This window comes from Balaenoptera borealis (genome assembly GCF_965194805.1).
Source record: "Balaenoptera borealis genome assembly, chromosome: 6".
Classification (NCBI taxonomy): Eukaryota; Metazoa; Chordata; class Mammalia; order Artiodactyla; family Balaenopteridae; genus Balaenoptera; species Balaenoptera borealis.
Genome location: NC_138863.1, coordinates 65,246,954 through 65,270,999, shown reverse-complemented (window position 1 = coordinate 65,270,999; position 24,046 = coordinate 65,246,954). Strand labels below are relative to the sequence as shown.

At 36.8% G+C, this 24,046-nt stretch overlaps 1 protein-coding gene across 2 annotated transcripts in view; it reads left to right on the top strand.

Annotated features, from left to right (window-relative positions):
- Positions 1-24,046, top strand: part of XIRP2 (xin actin binding repeat containing 2) — a 67,803-nt gene that overhangs the window by 4,420 nt on the left and 39,337 nt on the right. For both annotated transcript variants that reach the window (XM_082396837.1, XM_082396836.1), the window contains exons 2-3: positions 18,131-18,291; positions 22,914-23,051. In XM_082396837.1, coding sequence (XP_082252963.1) covers positions 18,235-18,291; positions 22,914-23,051 — 195 coding nt within the window. In that variant the 5' untranslated portion in view covers positions 18,131-18,234. The remainder of the gene's footprint in view (positions 1-18,130; positions 18,292-22,913; positions 23,052-24,046) is intronic.

Here is a 24,046-nt window from a genome sequence, read left to right as displayed (position 1 = left end):
TTCGTTGCTGCGCACCGGCTCTCTCTAGTTGCGGCGAGCGGGGGCTACTCTTTGTTGCGGTGGCTTCTCTTGTTGCAGAGCATGGACTCTAGGCACGCGGGATCAGTAGTTGTGGCTCGCAGGTTCTGAGCGCAGGCTCAATAGTTGTGACGCACGTGCCTAGTTGCTCCGCAGCATGTGGGATCTTCCCGGACCAGGGCTCGAACCCGTGTCCCCTGCACTGGCAGGCGGATTCTTAACCACTGCACCACCAAGGAAACCCTCACCATTAATTTTAAAAGTAAAGTACAGCATTATAAATGATTTCAAAACATGTCAATGGTTTTCATGTAAAGCTTCATAAATATGAACTGAATATAAAATAATGTTCGAATAATAATCATTTTATTTTATTTTTTAATTCATAGGAAGTTAATTGCATTGAAATAAGATGTAGGCAGAACTCACATTATAAAGTGGCTGGGTTTGTTTAAACTATGTATATTAAATTTTGATGAGTACGGTCACAGTTCCCCATTGAATTGCATTAAAATTCAAGGGTGCTTTATCACTATCTCTGTTGTTGTTGATTATTTCATCTTTAGTCAGTACCATCATAATAAGAATTCAGCTTTATCTTATCTAACCACTAAGCCTTTTTGTCAAGTAGTTAGACTTCATAAGTAACTATAGTAAATAAGTGCTCCAGGGAAACAGTGAAAAATCTTTTTTTAAAGCCAAGGATCACCTTTTAATTTATCTGTCTTATAAGTTAGAAGTTTTTCTTGTCAACACAAGGGTCTTATTGTCAAGTTGGAATATTCTGGGAAAGAGAGAGAATAAAGTGAGTTTGGTCACATTATTTAAGGGTGGTCAATTCCAGCTACAAGCTTTGTTTAAAATTCACTGCCTCTGCTTCTGTTGGATTTTGACCGATTCTCCTGAGTATTATATAGGGTAAAAGTCTGCTATTTGGCTACTAGGGTGAAGCCCAGCCCAGTTTCCAGTTGGAACACAGGGGCCAGAGCTAGAGGTGTCAAAAGAAGAGCAACGGGCAGCAGTCAGCCGCTTGGTCGGCTCTTTCTGTCCTCTGTGCCATCCAAGGATGCTCAGAGTGAGAACAGAACCTCGTTACAGCCCTGACTTCTTCAGTAGAAACTATGCTAGCCCTCTGGGTCCCAGAGGACTCAAAAACATTTATTTTTAGGAATAGAACTGTATTAGTGCATGTGTGCTTCAGTCACTGACTCATTCTGGAATGGGAATAATTTCAGGATTCATCATCCATTCATTCATCCAGAGCTGAACAATAACCCCAAGTTTAACTCTGTAAAATATCAGAGAAATGAAATCTGAAAGGAAGGCATATGTTTGTATTAAAGTTGCAATATTTTTTTCCCTACAAAGATCTAGTCCAGCTATTGCAATTGTCAGCTCAGAACTACAGTTTATAGTTTCTAACAGTCCACCCTTTAAATAGAAGCAACAAATTACCGCAAACTTCAATTTTCACTGCTTTTCATTTAATTCACCATTTCAGCCCCACTGGCCCCAGCTTCTCGACTATGTCATTATGTTATACTATTACCATCTCTTTCAATTTGTGCTCCATTATGCTCATATATACATATATGTGTGTCTGTGTATGTATACATTATTTTCTATAAAGCACAGTGTTACCTTTTCCTCCATATTGTTCTCCATTTCTTTCATATTTTAAAAGTCCATTTAGATGTTCAAAGAAAGATGAGTAGTCTTCAAACAACATCCAATAACCACAATATCATCCATAATGACACCTCTTTTTACCTTTTGTGTAACATTGCGTAAAGAGCCTAACAGAGTTTTGTAAACATTTGTATCGAGAAAGTGCGAAGCTACATCTTTATAATAACGATGACAATAATAAACATTTCCTACAGGATTATTCTCCCATAGATAGCTATATAAAAGGAGTTCCAGGAGTTGACATATAAAATTTCATTATTGATATCATTTTTACATTTTGAAATTAGAAAGTTTTTTGAATAGTTTTTGAAATTAGAAAGATTTCACAAATGATGTGCTATGTTCTTTCTCTCTCTCTTTCTCCTTCCTTTTTATTTCATTTCTAGTAAAGACCTCTGGAATATATTACTTAACCCTAGAGCTATCACTATCCTTAAGATGTATGAAGTGTCCTCAGTTTACCAGAATCACAGAAACATCATCTCCCAGGGCCAGAAGAGATTCCAAAGGAAACCCACATAACATTTTACTAGGAAACCAGAAAACGCTGTCAAGTAAACCCTTATTAGTTGAACACAGACTTTGCAGCCAGACTACCTGGGTTTGAATTCTAGCTCTGACACTTAACCAGCTGGTTGAATCTGGGCAAATTATTTAATCCATCTCTGTGCCTATTTCCTCATCTGAAAATCAAGATAATAATAAAATCTATCTCACAGGGTTGTTTTGAGGATTAAATAAATTCATATTTGTAAAATGACTAAAACAATAGAGCCTGGTACATACTAAGTTCTACATAAGCTTTTGCTGTATTATCATTATTATTATTGTTCAATATATGAGACTAATATAATAACCTTTACATCTTTACCAGAGAGCAAGATAAGAATATAAAGTACCAAGTTATCCTAGATGCTGAACATTCAAAATAACAGCACACTAAATAAGAACAGTTTGAGAGAAATTTATCTACCTGATTTAATAGGTTGTTCTTTTGTTAAAGGCATCCTTCCCTTTCAGAGGTACACTCTTGAGCTATTTCTGTCCTCTCTGGAGTTGTAGAAAGCTATTAAACACCCTTTTTCTATTATAATCTTTCCAACACTTGAAACTAATAACTTTTCGGTTATCCTTAGTGATGTCAGCATCACATTACTTAAAGAAACTGAACTCTCAACCACTTCAACCATAATGACTCTGACTCCTTTCTGATGGAGCTGCTCACAGCCATACATTGGACCTTGTCGTTACTTTGAGTTAGTTCTTGGACTCTCAGAATACTCTTTTAGATCACAGTTTTCTTTCTTTTCAACTACAACTGGTCTTGACCCACAGCATAGCCTTCCCATCCTCAACACATCCTGCCCATCAGCCCTCTGCCTCTTTTGCCTCATCTCTCTGTGTTTTGGATCCACTCACAGTGTCTGAGTAAAGATGGAAGGAGGACTCTTACTGGGGAGGGAGGCACTGAAAGATGGGGCTGTGGGTACCAGACTGTTTATCAGGAGAATCTAAAGCAGAAAAGGCAAAGAAGAATCCAATAATGGAAGAGAAAGCAAAAGCTTATGAGCCAGTGAAATGGTACAATGCATCAGGTTTGATGGATGAAGCTAAGCGGGAAAATAAATCACAAGGTCAGAAGTAAGGAGAACTAGGAACAAGACAGGACGGAGCCTAGGATGGACTAGGGCACCCATTTCAACCAAGGCCAAGAACAGTTCAGAAGTGTTGGTGGCCTGGTGTTAAGGGCTCCTGACTCCAGGCTTCAGGGATGGGTCTAAAGCTTAAAGGAACCATGAGACACCCAGTGCCCACTCAGCCTGGGCCCCATTGTCAGCTGCAAGAGAAGAGCTTTCACTGACCTCCCATCTCATTTGTCCCCACCTTCTTGAGCTAAATCTACCTCATCAAAAGCCAGTTCAACATTTTCCTCATAATCTTATATATGTGCTCCCATCCCCAGGTTGCCTAGGTGTATATATTTATATATATATTTACATATATATATTTAAAGGTCTGTGGTTTTGCATATATGCTAATACCCAACAATCATTTTATTCACTTTTAATTGACTGCATATCACATTCACCATTATTCCTGACAATCCCAGATGTTCTCTATTCTAATGTACCACTGGAAAATTTGAAAATGGAAACAAATTTGTGGGTAATATGTGTTTTTAAAAGCCACGTTGAATTTTAAAAGGTTTGTCAAGGTTAAGATTAAGACTTAGTTACTAGACATATACATTGATATAATATGGATGGAGCTGAGAACTGATGGAGTGTGTGTGATAAGACAGAAACAGAAGACTGGGGATGGAGCCCTGAAAAATATACATGGTTGGGTGTCAAGAACTGTGTGTTTGTGTGTGCGTGTGTGTGTATGTTTTTCAGGAGACATAGATAGATGAGTGTTACTTTTTCCTGGTCTAAGCTACTCACCAACGCCACACTCGGTTTTGAGAGTTTATAAAGAACGATGCAGAGAATGCTGCAAAGCATCAGCATTTTTAATTCCTCCTTCTGAGATATTTCTCGTAATGGCAAGTGTTAGGCTCCATGAGTTTTAGGACATTTCCCTCAGGCCCTGCACTGCTGGTGAATGGGACCTGGGGCTTTCTGCCGCGTCTGCTTTCCTTGGCAGACTTTCAACTCAGAGCTGCACTGGGACACTCTGAAAACTTACTGAGGTCTTCCTCCTAGATCTCATAAAACAAATAGGATACTACTTGTGATTCAATGGTCCTCCAAAGAAAAGTGTGTGTGTGTGTGTGTGTGTGTGTGTGTGTGTGTGTGTGTGTATTAGTGTTTGCATGTTCTAGCCGCAGTCCTGTACTTGCCCACTGGCCTGGGGAAGCTAGTTATTTTTTTCTGGGCCAAACTGCGATAGAGATATGAATGTGTCTTTTCTAATTTCTTTCTGCAAATATGTAATAACAGGAGAATTTCTGGCAGAAATTAAACTGGGCAGAAAGCCCAAAGTTGACTAGTTTCACTTTCCAAACACACATTTTTGTGCAGTTCTAATTTTCACCTGCTCATGTGGTGTCCCGCTGAGCATTTTGGAGGATGAGCTGGATTTCATTGTGGCAGACTCACAGGTTCACAGGCAAAAAGTTTATTTTTGCTCCCTCCCAGAAGCTCTAATCCCAAATTTCACATTGCTGCTCTGCTTAAATAACGTCTGTTGCAGAATTTGGAACTTGTTTTCTACTCTTTGAAAAGAAGTACAAGAGAGAAATTAAAATCTGTCAACAGGAACCGTAAAACGATGGGCATTGAATGTTGCAGTATTTTTGCAAGGCAGTTTCATTCAATAAATGCTTATTGGGCATACACTGTGTACAAGTCATGATGTTATATGTTAAATACCTGTGAAGTTGGCCATATTCATCTCAACTGTCGGTTTGCTTCTTGGCAATCTAGGAATTTTAGGTAATAATAAAAATTGAATAACCAGTTCTGCAAAAATGTTAGGAAAGTCTCTGGCACTCATTGTTAGGGAAAGCACAAGCATGCCATGCTTAGAGGTGCATTATATTTCTCCTACCTCCACATAAGGGCCCACAAGGAGCATTTCTGGCCACTGTGTGATGGCCAGCCTTTCATATTCACAATGTGGGTGTTGCCATTTTGTAAACTGATGAAACTAAGAGATTCTTTGGCTGAAATCATGGTGGACACGGTTATGCAGGCTACTAGAAGATTTAAGAGATGGAGACTGATGCTGAGTTCCTGGCTAGTGGTTGATAACCTGTAGTTGTAGTTAGGTGTCTAAATTTTTAAAATAATCTTTAAAAACAAACAAGGAGATGCTTAACTTCAGAGTCTGAGTTCCCTTTTAGGTAAGTTGTCCTAAAACAGTAGGAGGTCACGCTAAGATGAAGTGATTTGTCCATCTGCCTAAGGCTTTTGGTACCTAAAGGGAGTAGTCTTGTAAAGTGATTCTATTTTAAAGCCGTGAAAGCCTAGTTTCATATGGAATTTTACAAAGAAGCCCAATATATAGTTTTTAATTGCTTCTTACATTTCACTTCCCACAACTTTCCTCCTCTCACCTTCCACTACACTTGAGTTTAAATACCATTGGTCTAGGAAAACTTTTGTTTGCAAGTTTTAATTAAATTCTCTGTTGTTCACAGATGTTACTGTCTTAATGTGCATGGAAAAGAGCAAGTTTCAATCTGAATAACATTTAAAGACTGATTTTTACACTTCACCCTCTAAAAATAGGAGTGAAATAAGCAGCAGAAACTGAGTTCCTCCACTTATGGGGCACTTACAGGATTAGGTTTTGAGTCTGAGGGAAAAGAAACAAATGCCAATGCCAAATTTTTTAAGATAAGTAACTATAAATAAATTAAGGGATGATGAGACTGACTAACTATGCATCCCACGTGTATCTTAAGCAGGGAGGACTATTAAATTACTTCCACTCATTGGACAGTTCTTAAGACCAGCATATCATTAGGAAACTGACATCATCTCTTTCTTTTGAAATTACAGTCTGTGTTGATATGCAGAGGATATTTAGGTCACGTTAATGGTGACAGGGAGAGTAACCCAGCACCTGGCTAATTCAAAGTCTTGATATATTAAAATCATTATAGCTTTAATTTATAAACATCCTTGTTTGAAATTTAAAAGACTGTTCAAAATGTATACAGCACTATCTAGTGTCCCCTGCAATTACGGGGGACAATAATCAGAAAGGAGTTGTGACAGTACAAACATTTGACAAGTGCTGATTACCTTTCATTTTAGAGCATGTTAGAAGAACCAGAGCTTTGGTAAGAAAAGCAGATTCTTAATATTTCTGCTTAAAATTCACAGTTTTATCTTCCTACCCAGGAAACATTTAAATGATTAAAGATCACATCGTTTGCAAAGTGTTTATTTCTTTAGGTAGAATTTTTCTAATTACATCAGTGCTCTGAAAGAGTGAATTTACTTCCAAACGCGTCTTTTATTCAGCAAGCAAAATGTTGCATTATTTAAGCATTTTCACTTTTCTCCTTGATTGCTTAGCTTTTCCAGATAATGTTCAGTAAAGAAAGTATATGGAATTAGTGTGCTTTCCTTTCTTTGATCAAGTCTGTCAGCCATTAAGTTCAAAAGAAAACCATATCAAAGTATGCTGTTATTTGTGGACTTAGGCAGAGAAAGCATTTTAAACAAAGACTTACTTAAGGTCATTGAAAAGAGTCTGTGTAAATTCAAAGACCGAATTTCTCTAAGACAAAAGGTGGACTGAATTAAGTACATTTTATTATTCAAAGGAAAAGAATGATTAGTAAGAGAGAAGCTGCCACAGCATCAATTGTCTAAGTCATTGAGAGTCAGAGTTTAGTGATTCGCTTTCTTTTAATATCCTTTGTCAGAATAAATCTCAGATGCTAACCTTAATGGAGAGGTGAAAGTCGGAAAGAGGGTGAAGAATTGAGGAATTCCTAAAAATGGATCTGGAAACGTCTGGCTTTTCCAGACTGCAGCTAGCATAGAACTGATTTAAGTTAATAGTAAGTAAGTAACTTTCCTACCCTGCCCACGCTCAAACAATTTAAAGGTAGGCATGCTGGGAAGATGTTTTTCAAAGCTGCAAATTACTAAATGTTCATCTGCATTTTATTACTGTTGCTTATTTTTGATCTGTTGAGTGACAACAGCATACTTGCAACTAAACGAAACAGTTCAGTACACATGAACTAACTTCGTATGGATTTTTTAAAAGCCTGTGAGAAACAAAATTCGATTATTTTAGAGAAAGACAAATTCTAAGCTAGTAATCAGTAGGAATAAAAAAGGAGTATATTAGGAAATAATGAGTGAGAAAAAGAAGTTATATCAAAGGGGTAACAACTTAGGGAGAGGTGAATAATGTAGAATGATACCAACTTTGAAGATTTTCTAGAACAGAGACTTTAGGAAAAAAGGGATGGAAATCAATTTAAACAGAAGGAATACACAGATTAAATAGAAAGAATACCTATATTCAAACTAACCAAATATTAAAACACCTCTTCCTTTAGCAGTTATCAAACACCTAAATAAGGTTCTTAGTAGGGGTACAGAGGCTCCTAGCAATGCAGAGGTACTTAGAAGAGCAACCGTGGGATGGATCATAAGTGAGGGATCCAGGATCCTTCTCTTCTTTGCCTTTGGTGGGTGGTGACAAGGGCAGCAGAGACTTAGGGAGTGGCCCAGTTATCCCCGCCTGACTCGTCCAGGCCAGGGTTCGTTGTGCCAAGCCCACTGTTCAGAGACCCTATAGGAAAATGAGAAGTGTGAATAACCTTGAGTGATGGTGCCATGATTTTACCTAAAAAACAGAGAGCAGGGGAAAACATGAGGAACCATCGCAGGGAGAAAAGGAGCAGATCTGTCCCTATAGTGGGCCATACTAGGGTGATTTTCATGAACTTTACATTTTCAGGGGACTGCCCTCTTCTTTGCTGGTGAAAAATTGGTAGTTCATTGGCTAGTGCCAAAAACACGGAGAGACTAACACTTTGGATATCATATACATTGACATTCTTCTCTTTTATATATATTTTCTCCATTCCTATAGCCATATGAGCAGGACTGTGCTAACTTCCTTGCCCTAATCTCTTACTGTAATTATCTATTCTTTCACAATCTATTGCGTTCTCCTTGTTTCAAGCAACATGGCGGACACTTGGCTTATAAAGAGGAATGGAATATCATTATAGCCTTTAGATTCATATGGACCAGAGTCAAGTCCTATCCTTTCTACTTACTAACTTTGAGATTTGGGAAAATTTCATAACTTTTATTATCTCAGACTTGTATCATGTCAGATTATCTGGAAAATAATACCTAGGATATATAATAACACCTAAGGTGACTGGAAGCCAGTGAGCATATATTATTTACTATGTGCAAGATACTATGTAAAACCCCTTACTTTAATAAGATCTCCTTCAGTCCCCACAGGCAATCAGATTCTGGTATCATTCTCATGTTATAGCTAAGAAGAAGGAGACTTTGAGAGGTTAAGAAATTTGCTTAAAGTCAAAAGTAAGTGTCAGGGATAGAATAAATATTGGGCTTTCTGGGTCCAGGGTAGATGGTCAGTCTCCCTGTGGGTCTGCCTGCTGCGGGATGAAACCGAGACAGAACCCAGCGTAAAACAGGTTTCCTAAATGAACTTAACCCTGTGCTGGAGGAGTGTGCATGTGGGTGGAAGGTGAGAGAAGTAGGGAAGACAGAGAGATTCAACGATACACTAGAAAGTAACAAGTAATACAAACAGAAGTGTAATTTTTAAATGTTGGGAGAGCACAGCAGAGGGAGCTACTCACCGCCTAGATTAAGTGGGGAAAAATCTGAAGAGAAATTGAGCCACTGGGAGGATACATGTGAGGGACTTTTCAACCCCATCAAATCTGATTGGTCTTGATCTATTTTAATTCAATTTCATCTCAGTATAAATAGATGTGATTTGGGGGATGGGGAGGTGGAGTGTGTGCTACCAAGTTCCTCAGGATTCCCCACCTAAGGAGGACTCCATTTGGTATGTGTTCAGAAAAGGTAACTTCCTTAGCAGGGCCAGCCATCTGGGAACTTTTTTATTCCTAAATCAGCATGTCGAAATGGTTGCAACCTGTTGTGTTTCTGTTTTTAGAGATAAGGCCAGATTAACACTTAGAATACTGTATTTCTTTTTTTTAATTTATTTTTATAGATTTCCTAAGCACTAGTGTTTTTGTTGTTGTTGTTGTTTTTAAAGAGATTGGAGCTTATTTATTTATTTATTTTTGGCTGTGTTGGGTCTTCGTTTCTGCGCGAGGGCTTTCTCCAGTTGCGGCAAGCAGGGGCCATTCTTCATCGCGGTGCGCGGGCCTCTCACTGTCGCGGCCTCTCTTGTTGCAGAGCACAGGCTCCAGACGTGCAGGCTCAGTAGTTGTGGCTCATGGGCCTAGTTGCTCCGCGGCATGTGGGATCTTCCCAGACCAGGGCTCGAACCTGTGTCCCCTGCATTAGCAGGCAGATTCTCAACCACTGCACCACCAGGGAAGCCCCCAGAATACTGTATTTCTTGAGGATCTCTCTGGTGTTTTTCTTTTCCTCTCCTTTCAGGTAGAGCAGGACTAAATACAATGGTGAGTAATTTGTGCCCTGCCCTGAGCACGGTGCTTGGTCAACAGCAGATGAACAGTAGATGTTTACTGAATGTACGCCTAAAGCCTTAAGAGGAGAGTTTATCAAATACTCTTATTGTATACCTGGGATGCAGATTTAAACAAGAGGAAACTTTGATGGAAGCATGCCACCACCTCCCATGCCTTGAGGCAAAACAAATCAATAGAAATGAGAGAAGTGGACCTTGCTTCACATTTTCTTTCCCTTATAGTAAAGTTTGTCTCTCTCCCTGCTGGCTTGGATCAATACCTAACCCCATCTCAAGTTTGATCTCTATAGTGACCAAAGAAATATAACTGAAAAATTTGCTTTGATTTCTAATTCTAAACTCAAGCTTATAAGGACAAAAAAGGATTCGCTTAGAGACATAGAAATTCAGCTTATTGGTTTCCCTTTGATTTATCCCTAGATACACTGAAAAAAAGAATTTGTGTGTAGATGTTTAGGAAACAGAAAAGAGGATTCATACCCTTAATTTAAAATTTACTTTATAATGTTATATTTTAATGAAAAATACTTACATAAGAGACTGTGTAGAGTTAAACAGCTTTGTAGTCAGAAATACCTGAACTTAATTCCAAGCTGAGCCGCTTACTATATGATTTTAACCTTTTTAAATGTTACTTTCACCGCAGTAAACTAGAAATAATACCACCCATCAGATATAGTTGTTATAAGAATTAGATGTAAAATGTAGGTGTGTAAGAATACATGTAAAATGATTAATGCGTAATTGATACTCATTAATAGATGGTTATCATTGTTATAATGCAACATAAGTCTGATTGTGCTAGGGAAGTGTCTAACAAGAGACTTATATTGTAAAAATATGCATCATCTATAAGCATTTAATAGTTTTAATTTATTTGACTATTTCAAAGGCATTTAAGTCATTTTATTCAATTATTGATTTTTTAACTGGCCAATTCCTTAACTAAACTAAGCAATGAATTAATTTAATAGCAATATGATTGAATTTTCAAATATGCCTGAACTAGCAATATTAACCTACTAATGATTATTTAATTTCTGTCTAACTTCTGTACATTTATAACTGCTCTCGTACCAGAAGCACTTCTTGTGAGATGATAGGGGCTGCAGAAAACAGAAGACAAGTCTATATAAGAAAAACTTACTACAATTAGAAATGGCAGTTCTGTTACTCAAAGAGATTACTATCTAAATGGACATTTATGCTGAGTCTTATCTATAAGTAGGTGGACATTTATTCTTTGGGGTGTGAAGAAATTCAAAGATGTTTCCATCACAGGGTGGTTTGTGTATATGAATCTGTGAGATTAGGGGGAGCTAGAACTGAAATATGCCTTAAGAAGAATTTACTGTGTAGTGATTTCTGACTTGGTCAGGTGTATGTGTATGTACAGTGGATGCTTGTATTAGTTTCCTGTTGCTGTTGTAACAAATTACTGCAAACAATTGTAAGCACAAACAATTGGGCTTATAATAGCACAAATCCATTATATTATAGTTCTGGAGGTCCAAAATGCAAAATGAGTTTCGCTGGGTCAAAATCAAGGTGTTGGCTGGGGCCCCACTCCTCCTAAAAGCTCTATGAGGGAGGTTGCCTGTTTCCTTCCTTGCCTTTTCCAGCTTTTAGCCTCTACCTACATTCCTAGACTCATGGGACCTTTCCTCCACTTTCAAAGCCAGTAGTTTAGATTCTGCAATGAATCTCTTTCTCTCTCTCTTTCTTTTTCTTCCTCTCCCTCTTCTTCTCCCTCCCCCCTCCCCCCTCTTCTCCTTCTCCTTCTCCTTCTTCTTTTTCTTCTTCTTCTTCTTCCCTTTCTGTCTCCTTCTGTCATTACCTCTCCTTTCTGATTCTGACTCTCCTGCCCCTCTTTCACTTATAAGAACCCTTGTGACTACATTGAACCCACCTGGACAATCCAGGATAATCTCCCCATCTCAAAATCCTTAACTTAATCACATCTGCAAAGTCCCTTTTGCCATGTAATGTAGCGTATTCACAAATTCTGGGAATAAGGGTGTGCACATCTTTGGAGGACCAATATTTTGTTTACCATATTGCTAAATCTTGTCATTTTCCTCTGTCAGGCAACTGGATGTATAGGATATCTTCCAGCACCTGGTGAATTAGGAGAATAGTGGTTATGGAAGATTTAGTAAGGAGGCAAGAACTAATCCTTTTTATTACCCTGAGAGATGATCTGTTTTTGTTAATGTATAAATCATGCTAATCAGATGAATGGATGGATTTTGGGGAAGGTGACAGTAGTACACACAACACAATGCATTTTTGGGGAGTGGGACCATAGGGAGGTTAGTTTAAAAGATGGAATCTGATTCACTGGGTTCGTATGCTGGAGGGGTGGCACAGTATAGCTTTCGTGCCATCATGGCATACACTTCCACTCATTTTAGTCTTTGCCCTTCCTCTCCATGTTTTTTAAAAATTGTAAATTAATGCAAGATTGTGCTATACACTTGCTCTTTCATTTTATTCTCCATTTCTTGGCTTTATAATATTCAAATGAGGGTAAAATATATAAAACTCAAATTGATTACAAATTTGACTTGGCAGCAGCATTCTGAACGTTTAAAAGAGATGGATTTTATTATTAGCTGAGGGATATGCAAATATTATAAATTATAGGAAATTTATTCATGCTAATGGCTCTGAGTCTATGGTATGTCCATTGGTATGATATGCTGTACACAAATCCGAGCTGGATTATAGATTGTATATTTAGATTTGATAGAATTTAGTTCGTCATTCTCCCAATTTAGTTCTCAATCACTTTTCTGAGTTCAAAGCAGTTGACTTCTTTATAATGCATCCAGAATATAATAGCAAGGCTATTGATATGTCACCAAAAGTACGCTTGCCTCTTTGAAGCTGGCATCTATATTTGCATCAGCTTTGTGGGCTTCCATGTGACACCCCTACTCATTCTCTGCCTGGCTTTTAGTTTGGACTAAATAAAGGCTTCTCGAATTGATTTTAGAAAATTTCCAAGAAAAAAATCATTAAATTCTCATTTTTCTGCTCGAGAGTTCAAATTACTATTGAACCTTACAATTTCTTTTGAGTCATACTTATACATTGCGTTAGTTATCCAGGACTATTTGTTTATTGTATATATTTTATTGCATAGGCAATGAGTCAGTTAACAACAAAAAAGGCATCTTTTTGTTGTTTGAATTTTCCTTCATCTGTTTCCTTGGGCAAGTGATTGTTTGGGTTTGTCTTTTGGTTTTTGGACTCTTGTACTTCTTGAGATGTAGCATACATAGAATTGCGCTTAAGTCACAGAACCTGGAGCCAGACTGTCTAGCTTCCCTTCCAGCTCTGAAGCTCACCAGCCACATGATCTTGAGCAAGTTTTACAATCTTTTCTGTGTCTCTGTTTCCTTATCTGTAAAATGGAGATTAAAAATAAATATAGTCTCTACCTCATAGGGTGGTTGAGACCATTAAAAAGACTAACTAATCTGACACATAGAAAGCACTTTATACATATTTGCTATTATTTTTTTACTTGTGAATCATTGTTTTAAGTCCTTTACCTGTCTTTTCAATAATGTTAGTTTTTTTTCCAACCAATATTCTTTCCAGAAAATTAACACTTCAACATATTTATTATAATTGTCCCTTTTCCATTTTCCTTTTGCCTTATAAATTTTTTGAAAGATTTTTTCACTTTGAATTTTCATGCTTAGAAAGTCCAACTAAGATCATTTTATGAATTACTTATATCTCTCGAAGAATTTTTCATCATTTTAAAAAGCATTTAACTCTTTATCTAATACTCCGTGTGTAATATGCAGTGTGGTGAGGAACTCTGAATGTTTTCCTCAAAATCATTACCTACTTTTCCCAACATGATTTGTTGGTAATTCTGCTGTTTCCTCCCTTTTCTGCATTGTTCTCTCTTCCACATAGTCACATGGCCAACTCCTTCGTGTTTCAGTGCAAATGTTCCACTTCTCAGGATGCCTTCCCAACACCTAGCTCACTGACACGCCCAGGTGGATTAGGTTCTCCCCCGTAGGCTCCCAACTCACCTGGTGCAAAACCATAAACTCCTTGGGCTATAATTGCCTGTTTCTCTTGCCAACTAGACTGAAATCTCTGGAGCATAGTGAATGTGTCTTATGCTTATTGTAGATAATCAATGTTTATTTAATAATAATGAATAAGTATATTAAAATAAACTTTATTAATTATATAATTCAAATAATTTATTTTTGAAGTTTCATATGGCAAAGATGGAAGAAAGTTAAAGTCATCCACAGCAATTACAGTCCCATAAAATTCTTCTTCTTGTTGCAGATGCTCTTTATATGTTTCTGTACTATGCTAGTCAGCATGTAGAGTCACATCGTTGTTACAGCTTCATAGTGGGGCAGCATCTTCTATCTACAGAATAGCTCTCTATTTCATTTAACATATTTTGTCTTTAATGCTACTTTGCATGAAAGGAATATAGTCATGATAACTTCTCTTCATTTATTTTTGCCTCACAATTTCTTGGCCAATATTTTCTTTTTAAATTTTGTGTCTTGCAGGTGGCATATGGTTGGATTTATTTGTCTTTGTCTTTTAGGGTGAAGTTTGACCCGTGTTTATTTACATTTGGTTTTACACTATTACATTTGGTTTTCTTTGTTAAGGCTCTTTGTTTTCTTTTTTGGCTGACTTTTGTTAAATGGACTGTGTTTGGCTTTTTGTTGACTTCTCACATGAGTAACAACTTGAATTCTCATAGAGTAGTCCTCAAAACTAAAATTTCAGTAACCAGTAATCAGTTCTCTGACTGCTTTTAGTGTTCAGTGTTTTAAAGAAGATACCTCAGGATTTCTGAATTTTGTTTCTTCATCACAGAAACTCTTCATATCTGGATCGTGTCTGGATAATTGTAGAACTTTTCTTTTTCCTTGATTCTGAAATGTTTTACTAGGATTTGCTGATATATTGGTGTTTTAAAATTAAGTTTATTCCTATATTATGGTAAATACTTTAAATCTATGCCCAAATTTTATCTTCAGCAAAAATTTCTTCTATTGTATTTCATTTGTTCTGCCCACTCTCCCTCCCTCCCATGGAAATGCTGTTATCTTCTAGTTTGAATTTTGCTGTCTGTTCTCTATCTTTGTCATCTTCTTTCACATTGTTGTTAGTATGTTATTGGTTTTCTCTTCTGCAGCATATATTACTCTATTAACTGCCTTCAATGTGTATTTTAATTCTTCTAAGAAACCTTCAATACCCTTAGTTCTCTTCTCACCTTTGATAACTTTCCTTTCTTCTGATTTCACCACGGCTAGGAAATCAGGCACACCTCTGCTTACACCTGTACTGTAAATCAGACAGAGCAAATATCAGCTTCACAACTCAGATATTAGCAAGTGTTCTCTTAGTGAAATAAAGAGGTCAAAGTACTTTTTACTTTATTCTATAGACTTATTTATTGATGACAGTAGCATCATTTTTTTCAGTCAATTATTTGCTTTTTAAAAATTTTTATATAAATTTTAAATGTTACTTTCCATTTACAGTTATTACAAAATATTGGCTATATTCCCCATGTTGTACAATACATCCTTGAGTCTGTCTTACACCCAACTTGTTCTTCTGTGTTACCTTTCTCTTTATAGTTACCCTAAACTCATTTAACACTGTTTCCAATCTCAGTTGCATCCAAGTCTTCTGAAATAGCACATTGTGAGGTCAGGCGACCAATGTTCCTATCTTCTTCCCCACACATCCCTAAGTCCCTAAGTAAGAGACTGTCTTATCAACCCTACAAATTTACATCAGGTGTCATCAGCATCAAGATAGGAACAGATAGGTGCACTGCCTTATAGTATACTAGTCAGGAAACATCACCTTGTTTTTCAGATGAGGAAATTGAAAGACACTGACTTAGGAGGTTAAGAAACAACATGGACACAGTTTGTTAGCTGAAGGTTGGTTTTCTATTCCATGACCCTACCTGCGTAGGCAAAGTTATTGATGGGAAAAAGGGAAGGAGAGAGAGCGAGACAAAGAGAGACAAAGAGAGAGAGAGATTAAAATGTAATGTTTTTTCTGTGATCAGAATAAAAGGCTACAAGGCAATGGAATCCAAATCTCTTAATACTCAGGCAACTGATTTCCTGACCATTAATCTTAGGCATTTCCCAGTAGGATGAAAATGATAAAAACCATTCGGAAGTATTTCGAAAGTAACTACTCTCTGTAAATTTTTGCAAAAATAAACTGCTGACTTTCTGTTAAGATTAATAAAAGAATGACATCTTTAATTAATAATGTGCAAAATGAAATTTATATCTTAATGTGGAAAAACTTCAGTGGTTCATGTCCAATAAAATTTATATAGCGACCATTTACAACAAAGTAAGAAGAGTACAGCTGAACATAAACGGAATTCATCTGTGCAAATAGATAATCCAGAAAGGAAAATAAAGATATATTTTCTTCAGCATGTGAAAGACTTTCAGTAGTTGGTGGGAATCTCTTTTTATCAGGATCAACTGGAGGAGTGTACCTTTGTGTGGATATGAGGTTTTGGAAGACAGCTGAATTTTAAAAACTAACTGACATTTATTGGGAACGTATCAGTTTCTACAATCACAGCATTCATATGATACAAGGTCTTATTCCTTTATATTTTTTTCCTTTCAATACTGTGTGAAATAAAATATAAAAAATAAATATTAAAATTTTAAAAATATGTTTACAAATTTTATTAAAATAAATGAAAATTTTAACTGAATACGAAGTCCTTAAGGAAAAGCAAATACGCAGGGAGTCAAAAAACAAATGATTTTTAATTTTTCCTGGGTCGCAGTAGTTGTTCTCAACTGCTGTTATGTACAGAAATCTTGGAGAAGCTAATAGAAAGAACAAACAATGTAATAAGATGGTTCAATGTGGGGACTGGGTAAGAAGGTAGGGAGAACAGGGCAGGGAAGGAACAGCTTGGTGGTCTGTTACCTGGGGTTGTTTGGGACTTGGTTCATTGTAATTAAATCAAACCGATTCAAATAACAAAGTATACCAAAGACCGCTAACCCTGTGAGTCCAAAAAACTACCAGCCCTAAGGTGAAAGGCAGGGGGTGTATGAATGAGTGATAAACATATCAAAACCCACACATACACACATATACACACACACACACCATATACTGGTTGGTCCCAGAAGGAGCCCTTGAAATGATTTTGTAATTACAATTCTTTAAGAGTAACCCAACAAGCAGAGTGATAACAGCAAAGAACACTGGATAAAATAAGAAAAACTAGTTTTGGAACCAACTCTGGCACCTATATCTAAATAACCATCACATTAACCAGGGAGGGTCCTTAGGTTTCTTTCACATAAGGAAATATTTAGACATGTTTCCTTATGCCTAAAAGGAGTTGGTTAGACTAGGTGAGGCTGTATCATCTCTAAGACATTTCTGTTTCTAACAACTGTTATCCTGTGATCATGCAATCAGTCTTTTGCTCTGTTGGCAAGTATGTAATTCCTAATACCCTGTATTTTTGTCAGGTAGATGGCTTACATGGGAAAATATAAGATGCTCTGGAACAACTGACAAAGGTTTTTTTTTAATGGGACTATTATTTCTTTCTTATGTTACACATGCCTCTATGGAATAAAAGGAAAAAAATCCACAGTCTGTAGTTCTCATAGCATTCACATATTTTAGATTTATCTCCTTGAGGGTTGAAGGGTAGGGAGAGAAGCAAAGAGCAATTTTTAGACTTGCCAAAGATTTAGTCAAACCACCAAATCTGACACTTAACTAATTGTGTGATCATGGGAAAGTTTTTTAACTACTCTGACTCTCCATTTTCTTTATCTATAAATTTTAGAAAATAATAGAACCTACCTCATGAGGATGTTAGAGAAGTAAATGAGATGATGCTTTTATAGCATTTAGCATAACTCCAACACATAATGCTTTAGGAAATGTTCATTAACATTATGTATCTCTTAATAAATACCTATCGTTTATCAGAATAATTGCAGGAGTAGGAGTGGGGACAATATTTTCTTTTGCTGTTTGCATAAGCATATGCTTCTGTGTAGGCATTTTGTAGCTTTGCTTGAAAGCTTGAAAAAAAGAGGGTGACCATGAAACGTGGAAAATACCATGGAATGTTACAGTCTGTTTTCCGAGACCAGATGTTTTAAGTGCCTTCACTGTTCCTAAGATGATGCTATTTTCTTTTCAAAACCTGAAACGATGCTACATTTGTTTTCAGTGACTGCTGGCCCTAGTAAGCCTGCGAGTGGATTTGCAGAAGACAGTGCTGCGCAGAGAGAGGGTGTGTCAGACCTCCAGGAGGTGGTGTCCTTGAAGGAGCGGATGGCGAGGTACCAGGCAGCTGTTTCCAAGGGTGACTGCCGCAGCTCCTCCGCCAATGTAAGCTGCTTCTAGCGCTTCTGCATTAGGCAGGCTGCTTGTCTGCCTTCCACATGCCTCCTTAACACTGCACCATAAGAATACTACTGGACAATGGGATAAAGTAGAAAAAACACAGAAATAGTGTGTATCAAATCCAGAGTATCTGAAATTAAGCTTCAGCTCTGCCCCTTATTAGTTGTGTGAACTTGAGCTACTATCTTAACCCTTCTCTGAACTTCAGTTTCCTTAACTGAAAAATGGGGAAAAAACCATCTGCTGCAGAGGGTCTCTGTGAAGAGTAAAAGAGATAATTTACGTGTAAGCCATAAGGCACTGTATAAATGTGTTACTACTGCCATAATTATCATTTAACCTATAGCTATTCTCCTTGGGAAGGTTGGGGATTAATTTCAGATCTTAATAATGTGGGTCTGCATGCTGCCCTCCTTGGTCTCATGTATAGTTCATTTAAATTCACTGGCAGTATAATTTCTTTTGCTTTTCTCGTTTCTCTGTATGCCCTAAATCCATTAGAAGTAGCTTAATCAACATAGAAATGAGGGCGATTAGCAATGTAGGGACTCTGCTAAACCAATTATGATTACAGGAAACAGCAGGATTCAGTAAGACCACCAGTTTTTAGAGCAAATGCATAATAAAGTCATATTCAAAAGAATTTGTTGGGTTCCATATTCTGTGGCCTTCGATCCACAGGATTTGGTAAGTCATTTTATCAGTAGCAGCTTTATAGCTTAATGGAATATAAGGATATTCTTTTATAATTATAATCTCCAAATTAGCAAAGTTGTTCATTTAACCAAAAGAGAAAGAGAGAGAGAGAATAGCCAAGAAGGCTGGTATTCTAAAATAGCTGCTCTGAACAATTTTCTTTACAAATCATTCAGAGACAAGAATGACTGTGCCAAACTCATTAACAATGTTGCAATTCTAGATGACATTTAAGTTTTTACATAGTTATTGAAATACATTTCAGGCGCACCATAGATTTTGAATGAATGTACAGAAATGACATAAGTAACTTCATCACTTCCAAAACTAATAGTATCTCTCCAGCGCCTCCTGCCACTCTTCTTACATAGCACCCCCTGCTGGATCATTAAGGAACTTTACTACAAATTAGTATTCTAAATTGGAAACATGATTCTTGGTGAAACAAACTGACTTTGAAAATACCTAGTTAAAGACTGGTTGTTTAGTAAGCAATCTTTTATCTAGGAAGACTTTTATCTTGCTAAACACTAGGAGAATATACCATAAAACAAATTTGTATAAGGCATGATTCGTATTTATAGTGTACTAAAAGGAGAATATTTAAATTGGACACATAAGGAAACTAAATTATCTCACTATTTAATATAAAAATTTAAAATTTTAATGCTACTCTGAAGAAATTCTACATATAAGGAATTTAATAATCCTTCTCTTTCCTGCCCATTTACAGACAAAACAAATTCAGGGGCAGCGATTTATGGTAGATCATGCAATTAGACAGGGACAAAGCCAGACTAGATTCCAGTCTCTTGACTCTAGTAGTCTTTTAACTATATTCAACTGCCTCCTCTTATATAAGAAAGCATCTTTGGTCCAAAAAAAGTGCCCTACTGTTTGGTTTGGCCCTAAACTAATATTTTGAGAAAAAATGAGCACACATATTGTCTCAGAGAAATCCTGATAAATATCTAAAGTAAAGCAAAATAACTACCTTATTTGGTCAGTTGCATCAAATGTTTGTTCAATCAAAAAATCATGGAAACTGCTTATAACAAAATTTCTGTCTATACAAATAAACCAAATATTTTATGTGCAAAATTTGGAAGTCACTGATTTGGCCCCAAACTGAATCCATTATATTTCAGTCACATTGAAGTAGTTTCTCTTTGTCCTAGATCAGTTTCTGTTTGTCCTAGATCAGTTTCTCTTTGTCCTAGACTCAGGCAGATGGCATTTTGTTGAACCTAAACGAAAGGCCTGCCTGTGAAAAGGCATCGGTCCTCAGAAGCCCCCTAGAGGAGAAAGGAAAAGTAACATTTGTTAGGCAACAAAGTAACAGGTTCTGTACTGTGCAGTTTTATTTCCCTTATCTTTTTTAACACTTCCAAGAAATCTGTGAGAAATATATTGCTATTCCCAGTTTATAGGAAAGAAAACTGAGGTTCAGGAACTCTAGCCCAAGGTTGTAAGTGTCACAACTGGGATTAGAATTACTGTCTGTCCAACTCCCCAGATTGTTATTTCTATTATGCCCTACAAACCAAGAACAGTTCTTTGTAAAGGAAATTGCTGATTCTGTATGGAATATACTTACCTAGGTTTAAGTGTTATGTATTTAAATTAACTTATTATTAAAATAACATTAGGTAGGTTCTGTATTAAGTATTTAAACTAACTCGTTAATAGAATAATTATTATCGGCATATCCATTAAATTCCAAATCTTGTTTCTGCGTCCAAGAATAAGAAACATAGAATAAGGATAAACATTTTTAAAAAGGTTCAACACAAAGCAATCTAAGTTATGTGGTCATTCACAATTACATGGATTAGTTGGGATGTTAGTACATGGTGGTAAACAAGGCAAAGTGATCTCAGTCTGAGCAAAGAAACATCACTCCAGCTCATGGCCATAGGCTTCTCCTTGAGTAAGTCCTGCCATCTTACATATGTAAACTTTCCAAGCTGAGCTGAACAAGAAGACCTCATCACCACCACTAACTAAACTATAGCTCAAAGGACTTTCTCCCTTAGGCCGGAGAGCAGCATCAGGAGGGCTAGGGTCATGGTTGTACTACTAGTAGAAATAATCAACTGTATGCGTTTTTGCCTGTGTAACATGATCTGATTCCAAAGCACAGTGCTAAAGTAAATGAATCGATATATCTGTTTTTTAATTCATTTAGTTGATAAGAGGCAACCTGTTCAGTATAGGAACTGATATTTTTGTGTAAACGCACACACTAGTAAAGTATCCACTCGTTAGCATAATTAATGAGGCTTACCAGATTAATTTGCACATCATTTGGACACTGTTTATAGTTGTTGGAAAAAGTAAGTTTCTTCTTAACAAAATTTGCCTTAATTTCTGTAATTTAATATGTATATATTATCTGCATATGATCAATTGAAGAAGGCCATTTATGTAAATTAAATGGCAGAGGGGGTAAAAGAAATATTGTAGCCTTAATTCACCCTTCCCTTTCTTTATCTTAAATTTCAAAAGAGATGTCATAATTTCTAATGACTTTAACATGTATCAAGTGACAGTAATTGACCAGGATTTACACCTGAAGTTTGTTGCAGAATTTGATAGAATGTATACCTTCTTTCCATAGAGTCAATGTGCATATTCTTAAATATTTGGCAGTCCCTGTAACTAGGGAAAGGTTATGAACTTGATAAAGCAACCACTTGAGTATTTGCTAGTAATTCAGATAATCCTGAATATTAATTTCACCTCCAGTATTTTGGAGTATGGAAAACCCCAATTTAGTAGCTGTGTTTTTAGTATTTGTTTGAGGAACTACATATTTGGGTAAAGATTTCAGGATCCCAGGAGTCCACAGTCCAAGGTATGGGAACCTCAGCTCACAGGCATTCAGTTACTCTCAGGTCTCAAGGTTTCCAGGGTTATGTCAGGACTAGGCTAGACCTCAGGAGACCTCCTGTGCATGAAGTGTCACTGAGTCTCCTCCCAGTTTCAGGTGGACCTGGATGTATCTTAGAGGAAAGTGGGTTGGCCTGGGGCCTGTTTGCTTGACAGTTGTCATCCCATCTGGGCTTGAGTGCCCGCTAGGCTGGGGAATGTGCTGAATCATCAGAACCAAAGCCTTCGAATTACTGCACTTCCCACAGGGGCATAATATCTGACAAGACTCCTCAAAGTTATTCAGGTTGTTCTAAATGACACCTACTGGAATAGGCTTTCTCATCTGTAAAATGCCAATGATAGACCTGAATCCTTCTAAACTTAGACATCCCCACCATAAATGACCGTATCTCACAGAACATGGAGAAGCATCAAGTGACAAAATGTATGTAAATACATAGAAAATCACTCAGCACTATGTATTAAGTAGTTGTTATTTTTACTAATATTAATATTTTTGTATATTAATAAAAATATGCTTCCCAAAATAGCTTCAAAGCTATTTTGTTCATCCTTAATGATTTAAATACATTTTGGAATAAGTCAAATGTTTTTTAATATTCTTAATAATGTGTTACCTATATAGACATTTGGAATTTTAATGACAACTTTGTTGTGGATTAAAATTGAATCCATTATTCTAATTTCTGCTAGTCTGTGTATTATGAGAGAAATCCATTCTAACAGATCTAATCTCCAGACATCAAAATCTATCTGAGATAAGGAAAATTAACTCAATATTTTGAAGATCCTCTGACTTTATATCAAAAGACTGATACAGGAAAAAACAACATGGAGAAATTATTTTTATTAAGGTTTTCTGTAATAAGATCCTCCTGAAATAATTGTGTATGTTAATATCTTTTTAATATACCACCCAATAATTATCAGCCATTTTTTAAAAAATAGCTTGAGAATCCCATCCTGAGAAGATGTCAAGCTGAAATTTCCTTTTTCTTTCCTTTTTCTTGTCTTAGATGCTGGAAGAATCAGAAATGCGCACAGTGCCTGGTGGTTTGGCCAGAGTGAAGAAACAATTTGAGAAGGACAAAACTGCTTCTTCCTGTAATACCTTTACTCAGTACCAATACCAGCACCAGGGCAGATCTGAGCAGGTAGTACTACTGTTGGTAAAGGATAAATCATGTCTGGTTGAAATGCTTTCATTTCAGTGCTAATATAAAACACACATCCCTGCCCTCTTTGGTGGTATATTTATTTTCATTACTCATTAACAAGAATTGTAATTTTAAAATGTTTTAGAGGGCTTCCCTGGTGGCGCAGTGGTTGAGAATCCGCCTGCCAATGCAGGGGACACGGGTTCGAGCCCTGGTTTGGGAAGATCCCACATGCCGCGGAGCAGCTGGGCCCGTGAGCCACAATTACTGAGCCTGCGCGTCTGGAGCCTGTGCTCCGCAACAAGAGAGGCCGCGATAGTGAGAGGCCCGCGCACCGCGATGAAGAGTGGGCCCCGCTTGCCACAACTAGAGAATGCCCTCGCACAGAAACGAAGACCCAACACAGCCATAAATAAATAAATAAACAAATACTTTAAAATGTTTTAGAAAATCACCTTTAAAGCATATCAATGTATTGATTGATTTACTTGGAGCATTTTGCCATGTTTCTAGGGAATCATACTGGAATATTTTTTCTCTTGGCTTCTAATGTCTCAAACAAAAATGAAAATTAAGTAGCCTAGGTTAGTCAACAGGTAAATAGAAATGTTGAGAACAATACATTGAGCCTCTGCCTTTAGGTTATAATTCATGATAAACTATCTGTTATTTGTTTGCATAGATTAAATTTGAAGCATTATTCAGCTGCTTATCGTGATGAGTTTTCTGCTTTCTTTAAAAATCACCAAAAATTGAGTAGTGGAAACCAGATGTTATATAAAACTGCATAATACAACTTCTAAATGCTCTCTTATATAAAAGATTATTTCCCATTTCATTACTCCGTTGTCATATATTACCGAATATTGTCATGGGTTATGATTTTTGAATGTGAAAATCTAAGTAATAAAACTCATTAGAGTGAGCCTGGCACTTTGGAAAATAGTAATTGCGCTGTAAACAGCTGGACTTAGGCCCAGGTTTTCCAGGAG